The sequence below is a fragment of the Papaver somniferum genome, chromosome 6 (genome assembly GCF_003573695.1).
Source record: "Papaver somniferum cultivar HN1 chromosome 6, ASM357369v1, whole genome shotgun sequence".
Lineage (NCBI taxonomy): Eukaryota > Viridiplantae > Streptophyta > Magnoliopsida > Ranunculales > Papaveraceae > Papaver > Papaver somniferum.
Genome location: NC_039363.1, coordinates 143,443,636 through 143,468,805, shown reverse-complemented (window position 1 = coordinate 143,468,805; position 25,170 = coordinate 143,443,636). Strand labels below are relative to the sequence as shown.

At 37.5% G+C, this 25,170-nt stretch overlaps 4 protein-coding genes across 7 annotated transcripts; 1 reads left to right on the top strand and 3 right to left on the bottom strand.

Annotated features, from left to right (window-relative positions):
- Positions 1-8,079: 8,079 nt before the first annotated feature.
- Positions 8,080-10,765, top strand: LOC113289632 (glyceraldehyde-3-phosphate dehydrogenase GAPB, chloroplastic-like). Its single transcript, XM_026538951.1, has 8 exons — positions 8,080-8,361; positions 8,476-8,589; positions 8,797-8,961; positions 9,093-9,260; positions 9,348-9,508; positions 9,611-9,722; positions 9,823-10,229; positions 10,339-10,765. Exons 1-8 carry the CDS (start codon positions 8,257-8,259, stop codon positions 10,472-10,474), a joined length of 1,368 nt encoding a protein of 455 aa, XP_026394736.1. The 5' UTR covers positions 8,080-8,256; the 3' UTR covers positions 10,475-10,765.
- Positions 10,766-11,811: 1,046 nt separating this feature from the next.
- On the bottom strand, positions 11,812-13,267 carry LOC113289627 (homoserine kinase-like). The gene has a single exon (XM_026538949.1). The coding sequence runs from the start codon at positions 13,128-13,130 to the stop codon at positions 12,015-12,017; it is 1,116 nt and encodes a 371-aa protein (XP_026394734.1). The 5' UTR covers positions 13,131-13,267; the 3' UTR covers positions 11,812-12,014.
- Positions 13,268-13,324: 57 nt separating this feature from the next.
- Positions 13,325-17,689, bottom strand: LOC113289624 (glutamate receptor 3.2-like). Its single transcript, XM_026538946.1, has 7 exons — positions 17,462-17,689; positions 16,826-17,160; positions 15,279-16,627; positions 14,895-15,172; positions 14,669-14,700; positions 14,177-14,571; positions 13,325-14,005 (listed from the first exon to the last, which is right to left on the bottom strand). Exons 2-7 carry the CDS (start codon positions 17,076-17,078, stop codon positions 13,532-13,534), a joined length of 2,781 nt encoding a protein of 926 aa, XP_026394731.1. The 5' UTR covers positions 17,079-17,160; positions 17,462-17,689; the 3' UTR covers positions 13,325-13,531.
- Positions 17,690-17,812: 123 nt separating this feature from the next.
- LOC113289623 (glutamate receptor 3.3-like) lies at positions 17,813-22,909 on the bottom strand. 4 transcript variants are annotated; one of them, XR_003331068.1, is made up of 9 exons: positions 22,792-22,909; positions 22,054-22,353; positions 20,611-21,953; positions 20,203-20,480; positions 20,037-20,068; positions 19,548-19,954; positions 18,935-19,428; positions 18,224-18,783; positions 17,813-17,938 (listed from the first exon to the last, which is right to left on the bottom strand). XR_003331068.1 is itself a non-coding variant. In XM_026538942.1 (7 exons), exons 2-7 carry the CDS (start codon positions 22,316-22,318, stop codon positions 18,964-18,966), a joined length of 2,790 nt encoding a protein of 929 aa, XP_026394727.1. In that variant the 5' UTR covers positions 22,319-22,353; positions 22,792-22,909; the 3' UTR covers positions 18,806-18,963. The 4 variants fall into 4 exon arrangements, 3 of the variants coding, with proteins under 3 accessions (XP_026394727.1, XP_026394729.1, XP_026394730.1); XM_026538942.1 differs by lacking the exons at positions 17,813-17,938; positions 18,224-18,783 and having other exon boundaries at positions 18,806-19,428; XM_026538944.1 differs by lacking the exons at positions 17,813-17,938; positions 18,224-18,783; positions 22,792-22,909 and adding an exon at positions 22,646-22,750 and having other exon boundaries at positions 18,806-19,428.
- Positions 22,910-25,170: the final 2,261 nt, after the last annotated feature.

The window sequence follows — 25,170 nt, the reverse complement described above, 5'->3', positions numbered from 1 at the left end:
GCGGTCGAGACAATATTTTCATTATTATAATGCGGTCCCCGAGTGCCAAAGCTAGCAGATTCTAAGACATGATGAGTAAATTATGTTTAATGTGCTCGCCTACGCGGATATGCCGCATGAGGCGCTAGTATGTGATAGTTACGATGTATGACTATGTGGAATTAAGAGAGGGGTTTAAGTTATAACACCCACATAGTCATATATCAATCAGCTAGCCCAAGCGGATACTCTTAGAGAGAATATGTATGTGTGTGTGTGATAATGGATTTAAGAAGTGATAAGGTTTTTTGCGACCTTAGCATCGCTTGCATGAGCAGTAAACTTTGTTGGATCAACTTAGGGTTCTATTTTCGTTTTTTAGGTCATGTTAAGGAGCCTATTTGGTATCACGCGCATTATCAATATAGTGGATTTTATTTGTATCGCTCGCTCTCCAAATAACGAAGAAGGTGCTCTAGATCAATCAAATATAGTAATCATCTTGGTTTATCACAGGCTAATTCTTCGTTAGAAATTAAAGACTAAGAGATTGCAATGGTGGGGAAGTTAATTAACCGGAACCAATTGAAACACACGTACATCCATACACACATAATGGAATAACATCAATTGTACCGAAATTTTGTTAAGCAAAAGCAAAATATAGAAATAAAAATTAGGCTTTTCCTATACAGGAAAACAATTAACTAACAACATTGTTACCTCAAATTTCGCATCCACTTCTCCAATAAGTTTGCATCTTCGTCCAGGGAGAATCGATATCGAAATATCATCATGTTGTCATCCTTATGCAAAAACAAAAGAATAACAACAACCAACCTTTACCAGAGAAAGGTTGAAAATCAGTTTTAACAATTGCAAGCAAAAGTTGAAAACCGTCGAAACACATATACTTTTATGCTAAACCAAAACCGATTCAATATATTGTGAATTTTTCACATATTATTTCTACCATAACCCCTCATGATTCTTTGATGAAGCCTACCAACATGGGCTAGAACTTAATCCTTCTAAATCAAAAAGTCACCCAAACCAAAAGGGTTCACAATATATGAGATCGAATATTAAGGTAGTAAAACTGAAATCAAACATCCCATAAACATACATAGCAATAATATAAAAGCATTCAAGCACAGGCTATGAAAACTGAAAACTATCACAAGAAAAATTATAAATCAAATAATTTTATTCATAATAGACCAATCTAATCATTTGAAAGAAATCAAAAATTGATTTCTATTTTACTGCAACTCAGTCCTTCATTTCAGTGCTAAATGAATGTGGATTACTACTCTTCAGATCTTGAATTTCTTCAAGTAGAAAACCTTGTTGCTTGACCAGAATTTATTGTAGATGAGAAATTTTCGTGAAGGATTCTGCAAGAACATGTAATTTTGTCTTTTATTGAACACAAAAGTGTGCCAATGCTTCAATACACCGATATTTCTTCAGAGTATTCTCTCTTTCCTTCTTGCTAAGACAATCTCTCTTTTTGATTTTACTCTTAATGTCAAGAGACGATCTAGGATTATTCTTCAAGTGATCTTTCTGATATAGCATCTTTTCCAGAGAAGCCATTTGATCCAGACCTATAGTTCGGACAGGGAATGACCAAATTAGGAGAAAGAACTTTTTATAATTTTTCATACTACCAAAAATATAATATTCCTAAAAATACGAATATATCAAATATCTTCAAATACTAGATATTATTTCCATAATCTACACAAAAGTGCCTTGATTTTTCTTCTTCCTCACTCAAGGATTTAGCACACGTGGTGAGGAAAGAATTATAATACCGATCAGGTGGCATTAGTATGAGATTTTCTCTCATTATGGAATTTTGAACAACCAGAGTATTCTTGATCTAGTATAGTATGAAAAGATCTCCCTTTGTTACCTCGAACTAATGAAGTATCTTGGGATTGACTGGAATTGCATACGGAACTCTTAGCAATTCTATTTTTGAGACAGTTTTTGCATCTTGTCTTATTTTTCCTTTTACTATTAGGTGATTTAATAACATCGGAATACATGTTCATTCTTAAAATGGTTAAATCACTAATGGAGGAGGAAGGAATAAGACTAACAACTAATGCAATATTAGTTGTTTCCTCTTCTTCAGAATCATATGAATCATAGGTCTCATCTAGAGTTACAGCTAGAGCCTTGCTTCCAGTGTATTTCTTAATATTGGGACAGTCTTTAGTAATATGACCAAACCCTTTACACTTGAAGAATTGTGGATGATAATCATCATCTTCATCATGATCCTTTTTGACAGGTACTCGATCATGTGGACGAGAAGATCGATGAGTATCTTTAATGAATCTCTTATTTCTTTTCTTTAAGAGATCTCGAAACTGTCTAGTAATCAATGATAATGATTGTTCAATTTCATCATCAGAATTTTCAGCAATCTGTTCATCTGAATCATCAATCTGTCTATTCCTTTCCATTGGAGCTTCCGGAATTCTTGTAGCTTTAAAAGCGATTCATTTACCTTGAATAGACTGTGGTTCATGATCAAAGATCTTTAACTTACCAACGAGTGTGCTTCGTGAGAGAGTTGAAATATCGTTTGCTTTTATGATTGTATGCTTTTCAGAAATAGTATTTCCTAACGAGAAAGAAGCATTAATTATCTCAGAGAGTTTAATATGAAACTCTTCAAAAGTGTCATCGTCATCCATTCGAAGGTTTTCCCAATCGGAAGTGAGAGTTTGAAGTCTATCTTCTTTCTCTGATAAATTTCCTTCGATTACGATCTGAAGATTATCCCAAGCTTCTTTCGAAGTTTGACATGTTGAAACATGATGTTGTAAATCCCGACTTACAACATGAATAATCGTATTCAAACTATCTGAATTCTGCTTAGCAAAAGCCTTTTCTTCGTTTGAAAAATCCACTAGGCGTTTAGGCTCAGTTTTCGAATTTTCTACCATTGGGTAATTGTAACCATCGACGACTAAAAGCCATGTATTAAAGTCTCGTGATTGAAGAAAATATCTCACAGCAGATTTCCACCATAGATAGTTTGTTCCTTCAAATCTTGGCGGTACATTAATTGAAGTCAACTCATGAGAACTCGAGTTCATTCTTATAGGTTGGATCGCACCAAACACAGATTGTTAGATCTTTTCGTGTTTGCCTGCTCTGATACCAATTGAAAAGGCGAGGGTACCCAAATATACCTCAAGCTAAAACTTTTCCTACTTATAAGTCCTTTCTCCGAAAGTGATTGTCTGTGGACTGAGCCGAGACAATACAACTAATTGGTTCATACTTCGTGTGATCGTGTATGGATACGAGATCGAGACAATACAACAATGAAGTATGCTTACTTGATACAAGGGTTCGGACTTAACCAAACACAATAGGATTGCTTATCAAGTAAATAGGAATTAACGTTTGTGTAATTTACTTTAATTATAATAAAACAATTATAATGCGGAAAATAAAAGTAAATGACACATCAAGATTTTGTTAACGAAGAAAACCGCAAATGCAAAAAAAAAAACGGGACCTTGTCAATAATTGAATGCTTTCAGGATTAAGCCGCTACACAAAATTACACCAACTTCCTGTAGTTGAGACCAAGCAACTAAACCTATAGTTCACCTAATTCCGTCTGTATTCCCACGCCTCCAACTTATAAATAAGTCACGTACTTGGATCAATTCCTTTGGTTCGTATTCCAAACAGTAAAGGAACAACAAATTTGTTTGGTATCAACTCTCTTCAACCAAGTGATATGAGTCATACAAAGGATCTTCTTTTTATCTTAACATAAACTCCTTCGTCAGGTCCTTAGATCTATCTTATATTCAATTAACGAAGTAATCGTTAAGATTTTGCAACCAACACTCTTAATCCAAAGAATTGTGTTGATGCCGATCTACTCAATTAATCAATCCAATTATATCACAAGGATAAAACCGATTATTAATTGGATCCTCTTTTTACCGAAACAAGTATTGTGCACACCAAAGATTATGAACCCACAAATCAGATATCTTCAATATCTTCTTCGTCTTCTTAGATATTCAATAAACACCTGCACACAATCACTTGAATCTCTTGTGATCAATCACGCACAGAACGGAGTCTGTTAACAATGGATTATCACAAGATCGTCTTTAGAGATAACAACAGTCTAAAGATCCCTGTCGAAACTCTGAACTAGTTTGAGTGAATCTTATATTAGAAGAGAAGATCCTCAAGCATAAACAAACTAGGTGCAATCAAAGTTCAACCACCGCTAGTCAATCAAATCAATGAAAATAAAAGATAAACCACAATTCTCTAGTTTCCCACCAACGGTACTAATATAGCTTCTCAATCCCAAAGAAGTCTTTAAACCGAGATGCCGTAAGAGATTTCTCCTAATTAGGGTACTTTCCTCTCCGATAGACGGCTCCACCAGTAGCAACACAACTGAGATAGTTTTGCTGGCTCTGAGGATTAGTTTGCTAGAAATGTAAAATTCAGTATTTATAGTCTAGGAAGTTTGGACACCAAGGAATTTCCAAAATCGAAAATATTCTCAAGATATTCATTAAAACACAAATTCGGTTTCCATAATTCCTGGAAATGCTCTGTCCAAAAATATGATCGAAATCTCTCAGAAAATCTTTAATTAGTAAATGCACATTACTAATTCTTATTTTCCTAAAAATGAAATTAATAACCTTAATTAAAAGATTCTTAACTTATTTATGTTTCGATCCTGGGATTCTCTTCCCTTAGATATTAAGGAATAACTTTGAACAATTAAATAATAAACATTCACAGCATGTGTTTAAAGTACGTCGACATCCTAACTTTGTAAGTTCTCTTTCATACTTCCAACCTTGAAACCGATTTTCCACACTTCCAAACAAGTTTAGAATTAGTTCATCTGACTTTCAAGAACTATGTGATTGATCAAATAACATTTAATCACAAATCATGGGTGTAACGATTCTACCAAAACAAGTTTCGGTTCTACCTCTATGTGAGTACTGTGAATAATCACACTATCTTTCCAAAATTCGGTTGACTAGGTACTAGGATCGGTTCCCCTTTGTGATGTACTGCACCTCTTACTAGGATCGGTTCCCCTTTCCCATATTTGGTCAGACATAAAATCACAAACCCAATCATACCATCTCAGGTGATTACTTAAGATCAGTTTCACTAATAAAAGTCATACCAATACATAAGTCAGGCCTTTGTGAATAGTTTTACCAAGAACACAACAAGTCATGAATGGTTCTACTAAATCACACATATTGGATGTTCAAAAGATATGCAATGAATAACAATCCCAATAACGCCTGGCGATTTCCTTTTCGATTCACAAACAAGTTTGTAAACTTACTTCCTTAGAATACATGTAAACATTGTTCCCTAGGATGAAATCCTCACCTCATACCCATACATAATAACAATAGCATTCAAATGATTATGGCGATGTCTTATCTACAAAGTTTAATGATTAAGCAATAAACCTCGTATTGTATTCCTTAATACTATGTCTATCTAGAGTTCAAAATATGCTTCGCAGTTTTGTTTTCAATATGCATGACTTGAAAGATACGTTAGGGAATGAAACAGTTCAAGTCAAATATCACTAACCTCAATTGGAAGGATGATGTTGTCGTTGTAGCTCCTTGCTTCTTCACATCTTCAAATCTTTGCAATACTTGTAAAGTTTCATTATCCTAATACTTTCAAGCTAACCTATACGAAGTTTACTCTAGTACATAATCAAGCGACTCTTAACATGAGTTTTGATTCACTAAAATATGACAACCAAACTTGACACACCAACGCTTGGTGGGTTCAATCGAGCTATGCTCTAACACATGGTTGTATGAGGTGAATTAGTTTTCACCATAAAGCTGGAAGAAGAGAGCATATCAAGTTGCAAGTGGAGATGCACAATCGCAAGCGAGGGCTTCTTGAAACAGTTATGTCCATATGTATCCGCCTCGTAGGAATTTGAGGATTCATTCTTACCAAGCCAAGCGTTGTGCTTGCAGGGTATGATCTTTACGCAGATGTTTTAGGCGCTCAACATGCTCCCTTATCAGGCGAGAGAGATGACATTTGCGCGCAAATATTGAAATCATTTATCAATGATCGAGATAAGATAGATTATCATAAGCGTGAACTAGCATATGTGCATGTCCATTTAAGCTTCGCCTTAGCTTCTTTTGACATCCATCGTGATCTTATCTAAGCGCATATGATGTATTTTGAAATTTTCAAAGGCGCATTGGTGGCCTTGCGTTCAACGTACTTGAAATGTGTTAACTGCATTACATGTTCCCCTTTCTTTTTTAAACCAAAGTGGATCAACGTGAATGAGTTTTGAGTCATGACGAATAAATTATGTTTTATGTACCCGCATATATGACTATTCCACATGGAGGCACAAATATATGAGAGTCGTGATGTATGACGAGGCGACTAGCTCCGACAGATATGTAATCTTATAAAGAATATGTGCGCATGTATGTGTGTTTCATGGTCTCAAATGATAAGGTTGATTGTGCGGTAAACTTTTTTGTGGTTAGTATCGCTCGCATGAGCAATAAACTTTAATTTTGGTTTAGAGATCAACTCCCACCCTTTAAGATATATTAAGGCACTTCTCTAGTGCCTCGCGTTTCAAAGTGATAGGCTGGGCATTATATCAATTATTTATTTTCTTTAGAGCTACCTTAGCTTTTATGCTCGACTTTGTCATGCTAGCGGAATTTTGTGTTTTTCGTGTTATGTATTCTGGATGAAATGACAAATACGCATAGCACTGGGTTTTATTTTTATCACATTGTCTATGAATCGTGAGGGGGGACTCTGAATCGGTCAAATATGACCACGATCCTTGTTTGTTCTGTTCATGGAAATTAATCAAGCTACTGCACAGTTGTATTATGTTACCAGAACGACTAATCTTCTTTAGGGTAAGTCCCCTTACTCCCTTTTTCTTTTATGCCCGAGAGTGATATAAGGTGAGACTTGCCTTGCATATAAATCCGCGGAATAGCCAAAGGCTTGGGCCAATGGAGTTCGTGTTATACGATTCATCTAAACCACAAAAATGAACCAAATACATATTCCTATAGTGTAATATACGTTGAATTTTGTGTGCCGCACTTGTATATTCTTGTGTACGATAACATATTCTTACTAGTTATTCTGTTATTAAAAAATTTTGTGTGCCGAATTTTCATTTTACTTACGAGTCATTATGTTTGATTTTTATATTCTGGATTGTTATCTAAATTTTAAATATATGGTTGGGCAATTTTAAGTCTTAGACGTTATTTTAAAGTTAACTTTAAGATTTTAAGCTTAAAATGTATTAACTGTCAGGCTTATAGGTTATAGGTCCTTATATATGTATGATCCAAGGAACCCGGGTTGAACCACCGGTAGATCCATTTAACTGATCCTATAACTTTTTCGGCTTGACGTCTAGATCGTATTTCAACTTCAGAACATTTATCAAGAACCAATAAGTCTAAATTAAGAAGGAAAGAATTGAACTGGCAAAAAAATTTGGATAATTATTTTGGAAAAACGATTTATATAGAACGAAAACTGATTTTTTACCAAAACTATTAATACATCGAGTGTCTACTGTAATCTTTTTTAGTGTCTACATGGTATTAAAGATTTATAGATAATTAATAAAGAACGAACAATTGGGATATATTACAAAATGATTGGGGGATATTTTACTGTAGCTGCCGGCATGAAAAATCTTGCCGATTTTAATTGCCTGAATCGAAAAACCATGCCGGCAGCTATAATAAAATATCCCCAACTATTTTACGTATACCCCAATTGCTTGTTCTTGATAAAGGGTTAATGAAAATCGTCCAAAGGTACGTGTCTATTATTTTGGGTAATGACGTGTTACTTAACCGTTGATTTAATGGGGATTAGAAATGAATTACTTGTATATGGGGTATTTTGTACGATTAACGGGGGGTGAATCAAAATGACCCTAAAAAGAAAAGAAAGGGATGCTTGTGATTGTTAGTACTTTGTATCCCATACCCACAGTGCCAGTCGAAGAAAATATAAGGAAGTGAAGAGGGGTGAGAATTATGTGGTTCTTAAGTTATAGTGTTGCAGGAACCACTAACATTTGTATATCTTATCTCAAATCTCAATCTACAAAAATGAAAGAAGATAAATTGTATATATATACATGAAAATTTCCATCCATTTGTTTCTTAGTTGCTATTCTCTGCTAAAATGGCTACTCATGCAGCTCTTGCTTCTTCAAGAATTCCTACTAACACTAGAATTTCTTCCAAATCCTCTTCTCACTCTTACCCATCATCTCAATGCTTCTCCAAGGTTTATATATGCTATCTAAATCTGCTTTAAGAAATCTCTAATTGCTTAATTAGATTATGGTTTGTATGTTTTTACTGACCAGAGGTTCAAATTTGATTAATTTGGTGAATGCAGAGAGTTGAGGTTGCAGATTTCTCAGGATTGCGATCAAGTTCGTCCGTAACTTACGCAAAGAATACAAGAGAAGCGTCTTTCTATGACGTCGTTGCTACACAACTCACTCCTAAGGTGCACTATAATCTTCTAGTTTTTTTCTTTGTACTTGATCAGTGTTTGATGGTTGGTCATGAAAGAACTTTTTCATTTCTGTTATGTTTCAAATGTGAGAGTTAGACATTGATCTAAGAAAATGAAATAATGAATTGTGCTTGGTGTATGATATTTTTTTGCCATTTAGATATTCATCTAAGCAGTTGAATTTGTTCTGTTTATTAGATTGCTGCAGGGTCTGCACCTATTAGAGGAGAGACCGTTGCTAAGCTAAAGGTGGCTATCAATGGTTTTGGGCGTATCGGAAGAAATTTCCTCCGATGTTGGCACGGAAGGAAAGACTCACCCCTTGAGGTTGTTGTTCTCAACGACAGCGGTGGTGTGAAGAATGTAAGTAGCAATTGAATTCAGACTGTCAGTTTTGCCATTTCCCCTCTTAAGAGTGGTGGTTAATCCAATCTGTATGAGTTCACCAGGGGGTTCCATTGTTAAGCTAATGAATTTCCATGGCTGCACTGCAGGCATCTCACCTTCTCAAATACGATTCCATGCTCGGAACATTCAAGGCAGAGGTGAAGATCGTAGACAACGAACACATCAGTGTTGATGGTAAGATAATCAAAGTTGTCTCAAACAGAGATCCTCTCAAGCTACCATGGGCAGAAATGGGGATTGATATCGTTATCGAGGTATTTATATTCACCTTTTAAACCTCCACACAGTTTACTTAACGCCTCAATTATAACATAAGGTCTTACAAACTGTAACTCTTACAGGGAACTGGAGTGTTTGTGGATGGCCCTGGTGCAGGGAAACACATTCAAGCTGGTGCCAAGAAGGTTATTATAACTGCTCCAGCCAAAGGAGCTGATATCCCAACATACGTCGTTGGAGTCAATGAAGGAGATTACGGCCATGATGTTGCAAATATTGTTAGGTTGGCGGTTTTTCTTTTCTTATTTTCATTCTAAATTTGGAAATTTTTCGCTCTTGGTTTTATCCCATTTTATTAAATTTGTGAACTTCAAAATTTCCACAGCAATGCTTCTTGCACCACAAATTGTCTAGCTCCATTCGCCAAGGTTTTGGATGATGAGTTCGGTATTGTTAAGGGAACAATGACCACCACTCACTCTTACACCGGAGACCAGGTAACAAATTGCGATTCTATGAAAGTTATTTTCCATATTTTTGTTGTTGATGTAGGAGATATTTAGCAGGAAATTATTCACTTTAAATATATTTTGACAGAGACTCTTGGATGCATCTCACCGTGATTTGAGGAGAGCGAGGGCTGCTGCCTTGAACATAGTACCAACCAGTACTGGAGCAGCCAAGGCTGTGTCATTAGTCTTACCTCAATTGAAGGGAAAGCTTAACGGCATTGCACTTAGAGTTCCTACTCCTAATGTTTCCGTAGTTGATCTAGTTATTAACGTCGAGAAGAAGGGACTTTCAGCTGAAGATGTCAATGCCGCTTTCAGAAAGGCTGCTGATGGACCAATGAAGGGAATATTGGCAGTGTGCGACTTACCACTTGTGTCAGTTGATTTCCGGTGCAGTGATGTCTCAACCACCATCGACTCATCTTTGACCATGGTCATGGGTGGTGATATGGTTAAGGTGGTTGCTTGGTATGATAACGAATGGGGATACAGGTATAATTCTTGTTATTCCTGGTGTATAATTTATTGTATGCCTCAAATAACCACCATAATACAGTTACATGAACCACATTAACCAATCGTACGGAGTATTTCCTTGCAGTCAACGAGTGGTCGATTTGGCACACTTGGTGGCAAGCAAGTGGCCAGGTGTATCAGTTGGAGGAAGTGGTGATCCATTGGAAGATTTCTGCCAGTCAAACCCAGCAGAAGAGGAGTGCAAAGTTTATGAAGCTTAATTCCATTCCTTACTAGTTGCTGTTTGGTTAAGAGTTCTCTAGTATATCTCTCACTGAACAAATATGTTGTTCATAGAGAGGTTAAGGTTTCCCAGCGTTCTTTTTTTTCTCAGGAAATACTTCTTTTGTAATTGAGAAATTTATCTCAGCTTGATCAGATCAGGAAGAGAATAAATTAACAAAAACAAATGTATCAAATTTGTGATTATTTGTATAAACAAGATCAGCTTTTCTCGGGATATCACCGGGGAGCAGTGTCCATCCATAGGAAAAGAAATCAGTGTTTACATATGTTTTTCAGAGTTAAAAAAAAACATCTGAGCATTTTTTATTTATTTTTACAAAGTCTGTATATTATGTAAAAAGTATGAATTTTGGTGTGCTACTGCACATTGAAAGATAGGGCTCGCAGTCATACATCGGGACTTAAAAGCCTGAAAACGTTTCGATGCTCAAAGCAGAGATCCTTATGTGCTAACTTTCAGATATGGGTATAAGCAAAAGCCTTTCTGTTAATACAGAATCTGATTGCACTGTCACATGAAGGCTGAATTACACCCTTTCAGTAGCTCAAAAAAGTGATATTTGGATTAACCAAGTTAGATGCTTACATCCACCAATTGCCTAGTTCCAAAATATCTCCCATCAAAAACTTGATTATTATCCCCAAAGAATGCATTGGTTGGTGTATGAGAATTCAGTGAGGTCCATAATGAAAGATGAGAACGCCAACACACAGCAGAAGTTTACTTCAGTACAAATGGTAGTTGCAGGTAGTTTGGGTCGGGAAGCACCTGACCAACTCATTCATGGGCGACAAACATGTGCTACAGATTTTTCAGTTCAGTATGTGTTCTCCGCATTACTAGAGGTAAAAACATCCATTTGTTGATCAGCTTGAACGCGATACAAATATTTTCAGAAACTGCTTGTACCTGTTAATGGTGGAGCAAATACTAGAAGCTATCGATCTTCTCTCTCGATTATTAAGACTCTGACCCAGAATGAGGTAAGGAGTATATGCTTTTACTCTCATGTCAGACGTAGGAGATGAAACCTTAAGTACAGGAACCTAGAAGCACCTCATATGCTAACTTTTGTCCTCTGTTTCAGATATCTTGGGCAATATCATCCTTTTCCATTTTATTCTGCCAGGCCAAAGGCCTTGGACGCCTTGCACCATCCTTTCTTCCAGAACTCTGAGCACGCGTTGCATTCCTCGAGTCATAGTGATAGGGTAGACTTAGGGAAATAAAATCTGACCTCTTGAAATGTTACAGATGCAACGATGAACTTCAAAACAATAACTTAAGGATGTTAATATGTTGAAATGTTGGTTGCAACTGAAAAAGCATTTTATTATGTCAAAAACATACAAAAGCTGAACCAGACATGGTTACCAACTTAACATTCATGAAACCAATGAGCCTACCTGGACGAAAACTAAGAACAAAAACTAAAGCGCTGGTCTCAAAATTTTGCGAGACAAATGCTGCAAGTATTCAAAAATCATATGACAAGTACAAAATTGTTCAAATTATCATCTAGGAGTACTAGTAACAACCCTAGCACCAACTCTATCAAGACTACTAACCACAGCTGAAGCTTTCAAATTCCCCTGCACCATAAATGCTTCCACCATTTTCTTTCCAATTTGCTTTCCCTTCTCTTCACAATCCGTAATCGCTACCGCAGTTGGTCCTGCTCCACTAATCGTGCACCCAAAAGCTCCAGCTTCAATAGCCGCTTTCTTCACGCCAACCATACCAGGGATCAATGGTGCTCGATTAGGTTCAACAATATTATCAGACGATAATGCTAAACCTAATGCTTCCAAATCCCCTTGCAGAATTCCAGCTACTACAGCACCTGCTTGACTAGAATTCCAAATGTGCTCTTTCATTGTAATCTCAGTTGGCAATACTGCTCTCATTTTCTTAGTTGGAGCTTCAAATTCCGGATTCACAAGAACAAAAAACAAATCCTTGTCACCAGGAAATGGCAACCGCACTAAATTCAATGGACTGTAATTTTGAATAAGAACAAATCCACCCATGATAGCTGGTGCTATATTATCAGCATGATAACCAGAGACTTTGGCTTCAGAATCAAGCCCAGCTAAAACAAGATCTGAAATATCCAATTTCCCCCCGAATAATTCATTCACTGCTATAGCAGCCGCAGCAGCACTAGCAGCACTAGAACCAAGACCACTCCCCAAAGGCAACCCCTTTTCAAGAGATAAAGAAAGACCCACTGATTTGATTCCTAGCATTTTCATAACTGAAATTGCTGCGATTCCAGCACAATTCCATAACGGATCCTTACTCAATTTAGAACAACAATTTCCGATTCCATTAATAGACGAAATTTGAATCTCACCTGGTTGTACATTTGGATCAATTGATAGAGTAACATAATCACCAACCCCATCAACTGCACAACCAAGAAAATCAAACCCGGGACCTAAATTTGCTACTGTTGCTGGTGCGAAAGATCTTAACGAATCAAACACTGGTTGGGGTTCAGATGTGATTCTTAGGGTTTTAAGACTGGTACAGCATCTAATCAGACTTTGACAACGACGGATTGGAAGATACTGGTTGAATCTATTTGTTGATGGAGGAAGTGAGACGGGTTTGAATGAGGTTGCCATTAATGATGATAGTCAAAGAGAAAATGAGATAAAAAGATTCACAGAGAGTGTGAGGGGTGTTAGGGTTTTGTTTTGTTTGATTTGTAGTGGGAATCCACTAGGCTGGCTGAGCTCAGGTGACCTAACTTTTAGTGACCTCTCTCTATCACCCCCCACTTTGTCTCGTAGTAATGTCAAGGCACATGCAGCCTAGGTACTCTGTAAACGTACATCGGCATTTTGCATTAACAAATTTATCTCGTCTTACAGATTACAATTATGGGAGCCAAAATGTCTTCTTTTTAAGATATTCAGTTCCATCGTTATAACACTATAAAAATTGCAAAATGGGGCTAACTCTTGACATTTTAAACTATTGATTCAACAACCTAAATTAGAACTGAGCGGCCGTGCTGATAAAGTTATGTAACACCATTAAAATGGCTGTCTGGGGACATATCCTTTTCAGACCTCATTGAACCGCAAGGCTCGTCTTCTCCGTTGCTAGCAAAAGAAGCTTTTCTCTTGGCCTTGTTCTTTACTGCCTCTGCTTTATCATCAACAAATGATAAGAATGTATTAATACGTGCAGCCCGTGAACTACTGCCTGGATTTGAATCGTTAGCGTCAATGTCCGAGGGATGGCGTCGACTGAATTTGCGTAACATCAGAATGAAGTATATGAGGAGAGCCAAAAAACAAGCAATTCCACATATGAGGAACAGACCCCAAAAGCTCTTAAGATGAAGTTGGTCAGAATCAATCTGTGTGCTCTGTGAACTACATGCACTTCTGGATAGCCATTTATCATGGATCCTTTGGAGATCGCCATTTTCTGATAGCGTCAAAATGGCTGTTGACATGTCAACAGTTAACGGAGAATCGCGTGGAAATGCCTAAAGAAGAGAACAGGAAAAGCACGTTTAGAAAGAATAGATCAATGAGAGTTAACCCCAAACAACAAGATAACACATAGATTGTCCATGGCTCATAGAAGTAATATATCAGACTGAATAGATGGGGTACTCATGGTAAAAGCAATTGTGGTTAGAGATTTAGATACTTACAAAACCCCACCCGCTTTTGGTGAATTCTTGCCCTATTACTGAGAATGTGCACTGACTTGAGAGAAAGAGCTCTATATAAGGTCGTTCATCAACCACAGCAGCGACAGTCCCATTTTGGAGGGCTTGTGCATATACTTCGGGTGACCCAAGAGCAATGAGCCTAGATTCGGGAATATTGAGTTCCTGAATCAAGTAGTTTTCAGCAAATGATCCGACCTGGTATCCAATAGTGTCTTTGCTTGTTATCAAGCTTTCAATTCCTTTAATGGATGAAGATAGCTGTTGCACTGTTAGGATTGAAGTCAAACTAGCAGTGTAGCTTGAGTTTATTATCAGAACTACGAAGAGCCATATGATCAGCACCAAACGACCAAGAGTGCTCACTGTGTTTTCCCCTGCGCAGATGTGAAGGTGAGTGCAAGAAAATAACTAATTCCAAATTCAGACATTACAAGCTAGCTGTTAGCTAGTCATCAAAGTGGCTTCACTTACTGTGGGCGAAAAATAAAGTTGAGAAGCTAAACCTGCAATTTGAGAACACGAGCATATTAGCATCGTGTCAGTCAAGATTCAAAGTTATGATCAAATAGATTCCATGAGAAACACAAACTTTATACTGAATGCCGTAAATAAATTTATTGTTTCAGCTCATCGATCATTAACAATGAAGGGTATCACTGAACACATCTACTTGTATGCAAGTGTGTATTGTACTCACCATAGAATCGTGACAATTTGCTTCCTAGGCGGGCCACGAAATTCGTCATTCATCCTATGCTCCAAAATCCACACAACTGCTCCCACAACAATGAAGAAAGCTGCAGTGACAGCCCACATCTGCGCGCTAAACGGCCGCAAGAAAGCCCAAGCACTTGAATTTGACCTCTTAACCGGAGCCACAACAACAAGTCCTGACTCGATATATGGCTGTGTGAAATCCACAATCTTGGTCCTGTTTGTTACAATTGCAACGTCACCCACAACAGCATCAAAAACCTACAGACAGCAATATTAGACTACATTAGTAAATTAAACCAACACCCAACTGTATCTTCAATTTCATAGAGGAAATGGAATCTGTGTTTATATTTTTGGAACTCACGTCTAATGTAATCATATGTACAAGCTCAGAGTAGCTTGGGTTCTTAAGACCATCGCCGTATGGGATGAACTTATATGGAAGGGCATACGGGAGTAATGCTACTGCAGCGAGAAATACATCTATGCAGTATCCCTTCATCATGTCAGTAGTGTCTGGAACTTTAGAGACAAATTCTTGATAACTAACCCTATCAGGTACCCCAATTCTCAGTTGTTTTCCATTGTCCGGGAAAACCCATCCCCGGGGCTTTACTGTTGTTTCCCCAGGCCAAATTACACTATATAGTTTCTGGTTTGTACTTGAACGATTTGGAGGCTTCGAGTAGAGAGTCTCAGGGGGCACAGTAGATAACCCAGAGTAATTTGACCAGTACCCAATCTGTCGAAACCCAGTTCCAATAACATTGATCACATCAAATGCAGGACGTACGACTGACCTATGTGGATTAAATTGAAGAGGACCTGTCAAACCTGTCATATTAGTCTGCAGTATATTTTCCAGGAACTGCTTTCCTTCATCAAAAATACTCATAGCTTCAAGGTGTAGAGCCCCTCCTCTGAAATTATTTAACCTTGAATCATTAGAGAAAGAAATTTTTCCCCCCTGCTCGAAAAACTTATCAAGGGCATGTGCGATCATCCATACAGTATCATAAGCGTATAAACCATAGGGGTTCAAATCAATGGAGCCACCGCTAAGCTGCTTCCATCTAGAGATAAAACGTCTTTTTCTTTTTGAATCCGGAGTGTGCGGACGGAATGTAAGAACACCTTGCACTGTATTCGCAATTGCAGTAGAAAGAGAAGATTTTGAATCCAAAACCGTTGAGAGCCAAGTGGTAGTGATCCAAACATATCCACTGTCCATCATTTGAAGATTCTTAGCTACATCAAATACCATGAGACCTGAGTTAGCGTAAGTATGTAAAACAATTATCCGTGATTCCATCAATGCAAGCTTAACCAATACATCTGTAATTTGATCCCGGTTTGGATCTGTGTAATTTGGAGGAAGTGCTGCTTTATAAGCAATTCTACAGCGGCGCTCTGCAAGTTTATCGCCTAATGCAGCAATACCATTCCGTCCTTGATCGTCATCAGTGAATACTGCAATTACCTCTCTCCAACCATAATATTTAACCACATCAGCAACTGCTGTCATCTGGAAAAGATCGGATGGGGCTGTCTGAACAAAGAAGGGGTACTGAAGCGCATTGAGGGTGGGATCCAAAGCAGTGAAAGACAACATTGGAACTCGGAGTTCATTTGCAAGATGTGAGAGAACATGCGCCATTCCAGAATTTTGTGGGCCAATTATTGCCACTATATCCTTCTCCATGAATTGCAAAGCTGTGATAACCAATGGGACTCAGATCAAAACTCTCTCTAGGTAATACAGTTTCACTAGGATCAAGGCATAGGTTGAGTAAATGAAAAAGTTAAAGTCATGTAACTCTGGAAATTTCGTAGCAATCCAAAGGGTTTTGGGTACAATTACAATGGACAGACTGCGTTCAACAATAGAGAAGATGTTGAGAGTAACAATACCTCCAATAAGGCTGAGAAATCCACTGGTGTTGGAGTCATGCAAAGTAAGAACTAATTTGCTTCCACGTAGTACTCTTGGGTCTGAATTAACGTCTTGAACAGCTGCTTCCATGGCAATCTTTGCAACTTTTCCATTAATGGTACCAACGGCGTACATAGCCCCGATATTTACAACGGCAGGTCTGGCACCCCCATTTGCCAAAACCCCGAATCGAAGAACTATCAATAGCAGTAAAAACCAAGACATTTTCATGGTATCACAATACAATGAGAGATGTATTAATTTTCACACCCATTCTTAGCTGATTTTGAGACTGATGCAAGGAACTCAAAGTCTGAAATCGAATTGATGAAAATATGATTAATACGCACCCTATAAGCCACTCAATTTTAGCATAACTCGGTGCAGAAAGAGATACCAACACTCCAATTTAATGAAAGAACAGTAATTTCAGAATCCTTAAACAAAATAAATTGTTTAGGAGGGAAAGGAATAAACACAAAATAAATGGAAACCCACAAGCAGTAAAAATGAAGTAAACACAAAATTATGTCATACTAAAAGACTAGAACAAGAAATAAGAACACCTAAATTATACTGTAGAAGAGAAACAAGTAGGGATTACAAAAGTTTACCATAAAGATGAGAAAGTCATAGCGGAATCTCAGGTATCACAACTATTGATACAACCTCCCACTTTGTTCAGACATTTATGATAAATATGTAGAACAGGAAGAAGAAGCAAAGATATGAGCAACACAAAGAATATAGATGAACCACAACCCCAATGGAAAGAAAAAGGTCTGATTTTTCACATGAAAGAATAAGACTTTGAGTGAGAGAATCACAGCCCACTAGTTAAGTAGAACAGTGGAGAAGAATCCTCACTTTGAAAACAATATTATAAAAATTAAAAGTAATGGTTGATGAAAGCAAAGAAGAAACCAATCAATTCGAGCAGTCAATTGACTGGTTTGAGATATTTTGATTACTTCTTCCACCTTTTTCCACTCATCAAGTGTGTGCTTTTGCTAGTTGTGGTGGTGGGAGCTGGAAGTTTGTTTCAAGTTCTTTCAGTTTCCACCCAAAGGTCCCAAACAGAAGAAAAGTGCCTTCATGTCACCAAAAATGAAAAATTAGTTTTCTATTTCTCTTTTTTATCTCTGTAATTAGAGGAAGCATCAATCAATAAGTAGCTCATATTAACTCATTGAACAGCATCACAAAAGAAAATACAGCTAAACCCCAGGCTAAACTTCTTGACTGTGAACTTTTAAGTTATCCACTTGCATAATAATTAAGTGGTATTTCTAAATTTCAGAATCTTAGTATAAGTATTAAAAAAATTTAAAAATTAAAGAAAAAGAAAATATTAAAAAAGAAAAATGTGATGATACCTCCAGAGAGGTATTCTATATGCTCCGCAGCCCAATTTGTATTATTGCCTTTATTAATTGGCATGTTGGTGAAAGAAGGTACACGCAGGACCGTACTACTGCTGCATAATCTAACATTTCGAAATCAGTAAAATCGATTCTCTAGCTTTTACTGTTTCACACTGCTTCTATCAAAAGTTTGGAATCTACTGCTCTCTTTTTTAACAGCAACCGTCGTGGGTCCTGAAACGCAAATAGAGGTGGAAAGATACTTGTCTTTGCGCGGCTCACTTCACGTCGATAATCCATCTGCAACACCAACGAAGCTTCGTCTGGATAAGAAAATGGGAACCCACCACAAGGTCTTGTCATGGATATTCCTTTTGAGCTCACTAGCTCTTGGTAAAATGAAAAGTTGGTTTATATCCATCGCAGCAGCATCACTGCAAAGAGTGGCTATCAACAGTACATGGATTGGGCACATTTTAGGAGACTTAACGGTACACCCAGTGGACGCATATATGTTGTTATCATAATGACCATGCAGATAATTACAGAGGGATAACATGGTAAGAGTGGTCCTGCAGAAATTTTTAGCCAAAATGAATAACAACACATGTAAAAGGTTTTTATAGACTAATCAGTGACCACACAAGGCACTGCCAATGAATGTAGAGTTGGTTCCACAAGAAAATTCTGATTCGCTGGGACAGTTTTTATATCATAAAATACCTGATTACCGGTAGCTTACTAGTGTTTAATTACAATATCTCTATTTCTCTTCTCTCTGGATTTCCACCTGATTCGTATCGGTTCTCTTCGTTGCTTACTGATACATCCGATAGTTGCCTCTTCGACCGGTTCCTAAATTGTTCTTCCTTCTCGCTGACAAATGATACGAACCTCTGAAAGCTCCTAGACAACGAACTCGCTTGACCAGTACTAGTAGGAGAAGAATCGGGTTCTTCAGGGAGGTGTCGCCTAAACTGCAGTACCAACTGCACAACATGTATCAAGAGGGCAAGTAAAATTGCTACTCCGCAAGAAAGGTAAAGTCCCCAAAAGCTTTTGAAGTGAAGCCGGTCCGATTCGAGTTCAGTGCTATCAGAAGTGCAACTACTTTTTGACAGCCACTTATCATGGATTCTTTCGAGTTCCCCATCCTCCGAGAGCTTAAGGATTGCAGTCGAGAAATCTACAGCTAATGGAGAATCCTTTGGGAAAGCCTGAACATGAATGAAAAAGAGAAATATAAACAAACTAAGGCCACTAAATCATTATGTCATTATTACAGCTTTTTAAGAGAGCACGAATAACAGGTATATATGCTTGGATCGATACTTACAAATCCCCACCCGCTTTTGGTAAATTCTTCTCCCACAATTCTGAATTTGCAATGGCTTGAGAGGAAGAGGTCTACATACGGGCGTTCGTCAACCAAGGCAGTGATTCCTCCATTTTTAGGACCACGTTCGAGTGCACTAGCAAATTCATCCGGTGAGCCAAGAGGGACGAGTCTAGATCTGGAAATGCCGAGCTCCTTGCTCAGATAATGTTCAGTAAAAGACCCTACTTGGAAACCAATAGGCTCATTACTTCTCATCAAACTATTAATCCCCTTTATAGGTGAAGATAGATGTTGCACAGTGAGGATTGAGGTCAGACTAGCCGTGTAGCTTGAGTTTATAATAAGAACCACAAAGAGCCATATGATTACTACTAAGCGTCCGAGGGTGCTAAGTGTGTTTTGTCCTGCAAATGACACCAAATATTGAATCTGGTGAAATTCTAAATTGCTATGAAACCCATACATGATTAGCATTCATTCACTTACGGTGTGCAAAGAATAAAGTTGAGAAGCTAAACCTGCAAGTGAAGAGAACAAGAATGATCAGAGAATCCATAGAAGCTTCTTTTTTTCATTTAAACTGTGCAGTAATCCTTATCTCGAATTCAAAGAGTTAAAAATGAATGTCAATGAACATGAACTAGAAACTCACCACACTATAGTAATTACTTGATTTCTAGGAGGGCCCCTGAACTCATTATTCATTCTATGCTCTAGGATCCACACAACCACTCCTACGAAAAGAAAAAAACCAGCAAAAATGCACCACATTTGCGGAGTAAATGGTCTTAGGAAAGCCCACCCCCCCGTGCTCAACTTTCTAACCGGGGCTACAACATAGAGGCCAGACTCAATAAACGGCTGAGTGAAATCCACAATCTGAGTCCGGTTAGTGACAATTGCGATGTCACCAACTACACCATCGAATACCTATAACCAAAACAAGAGAATTAGAAGAAATATAAGCAATTGTAACTCCTGGGAATTTGCAAAAGTATAAGCAATTATAACTAAGGTTTTAGGTAGACTTGTACAAAAATGCTTCCGACTCTGTACTCACATCTGTGGTGATCAAACCCACTAGCTCATTGTAACTAGGATTTTTAAGACCATCTCCGTAAGGAATGAATTTATATTGCACAGCATAAGGTAACAAGTTGACAGCTGCAGTGAACACATCTATGCAGAGTCCCTTCACCACATCAGTTTTACTCACTTGTGTGACAAACTCCCTAAAGCTAACCCGACGGGGAACTCCTATTCTCAAGTGCTTTCCATTGTTCACAGCAACCCATCCACGAGGCTTTACTGTTATATCTCCAGGCCATATGACACTATATAGTTGTTGGTCAGCACTAAAACGAGTAGCAGGCTTTCCATACAGAATCTCGGGAGGCACGACAGACAGGCCAGAATAGTTACACCAGTAGCCAATCCGTCGAAATCCAGTTCCAATTATATTAATTACATCGTAAGCAGGATTGACTAGAGATTGGTCTGGATTAAACTGGACAGGACCTGTTAGACCCAGTAAGCTGGATTGCAATATACTGTTGAGCAAAAGCTTCCCCCCTGAAAATATGCTCATCGCTTCGAGTTGAAGACGCCCTCCGCCACTATTACGCAATCTCGAATCATTAGAAAATGAAATGTTTCCACCGTCAATAAAAAATCTGTTAATTGCATGAGCAATTAGCCAAACAGTATCATATGCATACATCCCATAAGAGTTTAATCCTAAAGATCCACCAGTCAAATTTTTCCATCGACTATAGAACTCTCTCTTTCTTTCTGAATCAGGTATGTGCTGGCGTAGTACAAGAACTCCTTGCATAGTATCCATGGTAGCTGAGGGAAGTGGCCAAGACGAATCCAAAACAGAAGAAAGCCAATCAGTAGCTATCCACACATAACCATTTCCCATCATTCCAAGAGATTGTGCCATTGAGAAAATCTTGAGACCCAAATCAGTATTCACATGTAAGAGAACAACCCTAGACTCTACCGCTGCTACCTTCACGAGCAAATCTAGCATCTCACTGCGACTGACTCCAGTAACTGGGGGAATCCCCACTTTGTAAGAAATCCTACAACGTTTTTGTGCAAGCTGGTCTCCTAATGCAGCTATACCATTCCTCCCAAAATTATCGTCAATGTAAACTGCAATTACGTCCCTCCAACCATAGTAATCAACTATATCAGCAACTGCGGCCATCTGATACAAATCACTCTGAGTTACCCTCACAAAAAAAGGAAACTGAATTGAAGAGAGAGTCGGATCTGTGGCGGCAAATGATACTAATGGAACTTGGAGTTCGTTCGAAACTTGTGATATTACATGGGCAATTACAGATGATTGAGGCCCGATAATGGCCACACTATCTGTCTCCATGAATTGCAACGCTGTAGTGAATGACGAAAATCAAAAGAGAAGCTTTACAGGTTATTCAAGCATCAGTACTGGTAATTCAATAAACTTAAAAGGTAAAAATTAGTAATGCACCTTTAGCAATACCAATAAATCCACTGCATTTTGTATCTTGCATCGTGATAGCCAATTTCGTTCCACCAAGAACAGTAGAATTAGAATTGACATCTTCAATTGCCGCTTCAATCGCAATCTTCGCAACTCTACCAATGGTAGAGTTAAAAGTGAAAAGAGCTCCGATATTCACAACATCCGGTCTCGAAGAAGCCTTATTGCCATCCCCATTCGACAAAATAACAAAGTTGAGTACCAGTAACAAAGCAAACCAGAGCAGTCTCATTGTGCGTCGCCTTGCAAAATTCTAGTTACCTCCCTCTGTTTGCAAAACCAATCAAAAACCCACTAAATCTGTTAGTAAATTTCAATAGAACCTTAGTCACTAATAAGACCCTAGCTGCACAAGACATCCAAAATGAAAATAGGAAAAAGAAACCATTTGAGTTATCTTTAAAACAAGTGCTAAGGACTTTCAGCTAAAAATAGTGAAGACCCAGATAAATAAACTGAAAACCCATTAACAGAAACCAAATAAATACCTAAAATTTCTTCTTATACACTGAAAATGAATTATCTTTTAGAAAACAAATAGTTAAGGTTGCAGAGATACCCGAATATGAAGAGATGAAATTGCAGAAAAGAATAACATTAAAAGGAAGTTCTTTACAGTTGCAGGAGAATCGCATTACTAAAGAGAAGAGTAAAGAGTACAGACATGAATGTTTTACTAGTACTGAAAAGACGGTATTTACTCACTTTATTATTGTTGCCAATGCCGTCTAATATTTGGATTTCGATACGATGAGGACTTTTTACACATATTCTTCCCATGATAGAGATGATAATGGTTACTTTGAGAAGGCAGAAATTTCAATTTGTTGAGTTCGTTTCAAAAGGTTAATCTGCAAAGATTTTTGTTAAATAGGGATTAGTAACAGACAAAGAAAAACAACAAAGAATGTTAAAAAAAAAAATCATTTGAAGCGGGCCCACTGATACGTCTTACGTGATTATCATGCGCATGTGTTAGTCAAATACTTCTTCTCTTGTGGTGTCCGCTTCGGACATTCAATGCTTTGCTCACCTATATTGTTACTGGGAGTTGTCAAATTTTCAGTCTCCTTGTATAATATATATATAGGGTCCTGTTAACCAGTGGCGGAGCTGAAAAATTAATGTTGGGGTGGCTTGAAAATTAATGGGTTTGATTTGGGCCAGCTTAAATCTATTTTTTAGGCATGAATTCTTTTAACCAGATTTAAATCCACTACAAAATTTAAGATTTTTTTGTAGGGGTGAGCATAAAAACCGTAACCGCGGATTTGATCCGTATCCGTCCGTAAAATTGCGGATTTCACCCAGATCGCAAGATGTATGGGCCGGACACGGGTGGAGTTGAGAATCCACACGCGGTGCGGTTGCGGTTGTCTTTTAAAAACCGCGGATTATCCGCACCGTTGGGTAGTAAAGTAAAACTAGTAAGCCCATAACTCAAATTGAAAAACTTAAGATATATTTCTTGCTCTTGAAAACTTATGATTCATCTTTAGTCGCAGTTGAAAAAGTAACTTCTTAGATTTGTCATTTGGAAGGAACACCGAGTGAAGAAATTATAATTAGATTTCCGAGATAAACTGATTAGACAAAGTTTGCTGGAGCTACAAGTGACTGACTATACTAAAGTTGTTAGTGGGCTTGGCCGAAATGGAACATTTTCTGCTCTAAAATTAGTGGGCTTGGCCTAACAAATCCGCGGTTAATCCGTAACCGGCCCGTACAATCCGCGGATCCGCGGATGTAAAATCCGCGGGTGATTGGGCCGGTCACGGTTTGATTTTTCAAATCCGCAACTTTGACGGTTTGGTTGCGGGTGACCCCTAATCCGCAACCGTCCGTCCGTTGCACACCCCTAATTTTTTGGACTTTGGGCTTGCTTAAGCCAGCCCAAGTCTCTCTACAGCACCGCCCCTGCTGTTAACTTGTATACCCGTAAACATGTTAAGGTTCATTAAAATAAAAATTCTTTGGATTGGAAACAAGATTTGTTTGTTTTATTGCAATGAAAACAACATTTCTTTGCATTGGGAACGAGGTTTGTTGTTTTTAGTGCAAGAATAATCAATTTCTAATAGAATAAGACAAAAAAACACAATTTCCAATACCCTAAAATAATTCTTTATTAACCCTTAACATGTATACGCGTATACAAGTTAACAAAAACCATATATATATGTTAAGGAGCCTTTAATAGCTAATTTTTGGTCTTCGAGTTCGATAAATTTGTAGCTTTCTTGAAATACTCCTTCCGTCCCTAACTAGTTGAGCTATTTGGTTTTAAATTTTGTCACACAAATAGATGAGTCATTTCACTAATCAAGGCGATATTTTTAAAACTACCCTTTTAATAGATTGTTGTTGCTATAAGAAATATGTATAATTTGATAGTCATGTTTATATTCGTTATGTAGGTGTTTTAAAATGCTTTTCAACGATATAGAGTTTACGAAAAACCGTGGTATAGTTTAAGAGATAAATCATTTCGAAGTTTTACAAGTTATTATCCATAAGGGCATACTTGTAAAAAATACTTAAACATACTCCCCTTCTTTCCTTGCCTTCAAAATTGTGCAAACTACAAATGGCTCAACTAATTAGGGACGAGGGAGTATGATTTACATGTTTTTTTATAAAATTACAATTTCCTTTATACCCTTATCACTAAATAATTTAATACTAACTCATACTTTCATTTTTATGTTTCATAATAATTTCATTGGTGCTCAGGTGATATAAGCTATGAATAAGAAGCAAAATTGATTTTTTTTCTTTTTTTTTATGTTGATTTATGAGAAAAAAGAATGTTTATCTAAAAAATACTTCAAATCTGTCGGCCGAGAAAAAGGAACAAAAATATATGCTTCAAGATCTATTGGACGAGCGGATGTTGGCGATTTTAGTGTTAATAGGCTAATGAGAGAAAAGGCACGGAGAAAATGAAGAATTTTAAACGATAGGATAAAGACAAGACAATCACACGATTAGTATAATTCTCGTATAAACAGGTGTAGACTAATTTTGTTTTGTTGACCGATAGTTATACAGTAAGTATTAAGTAGTGAGACCCAAATATTTAAG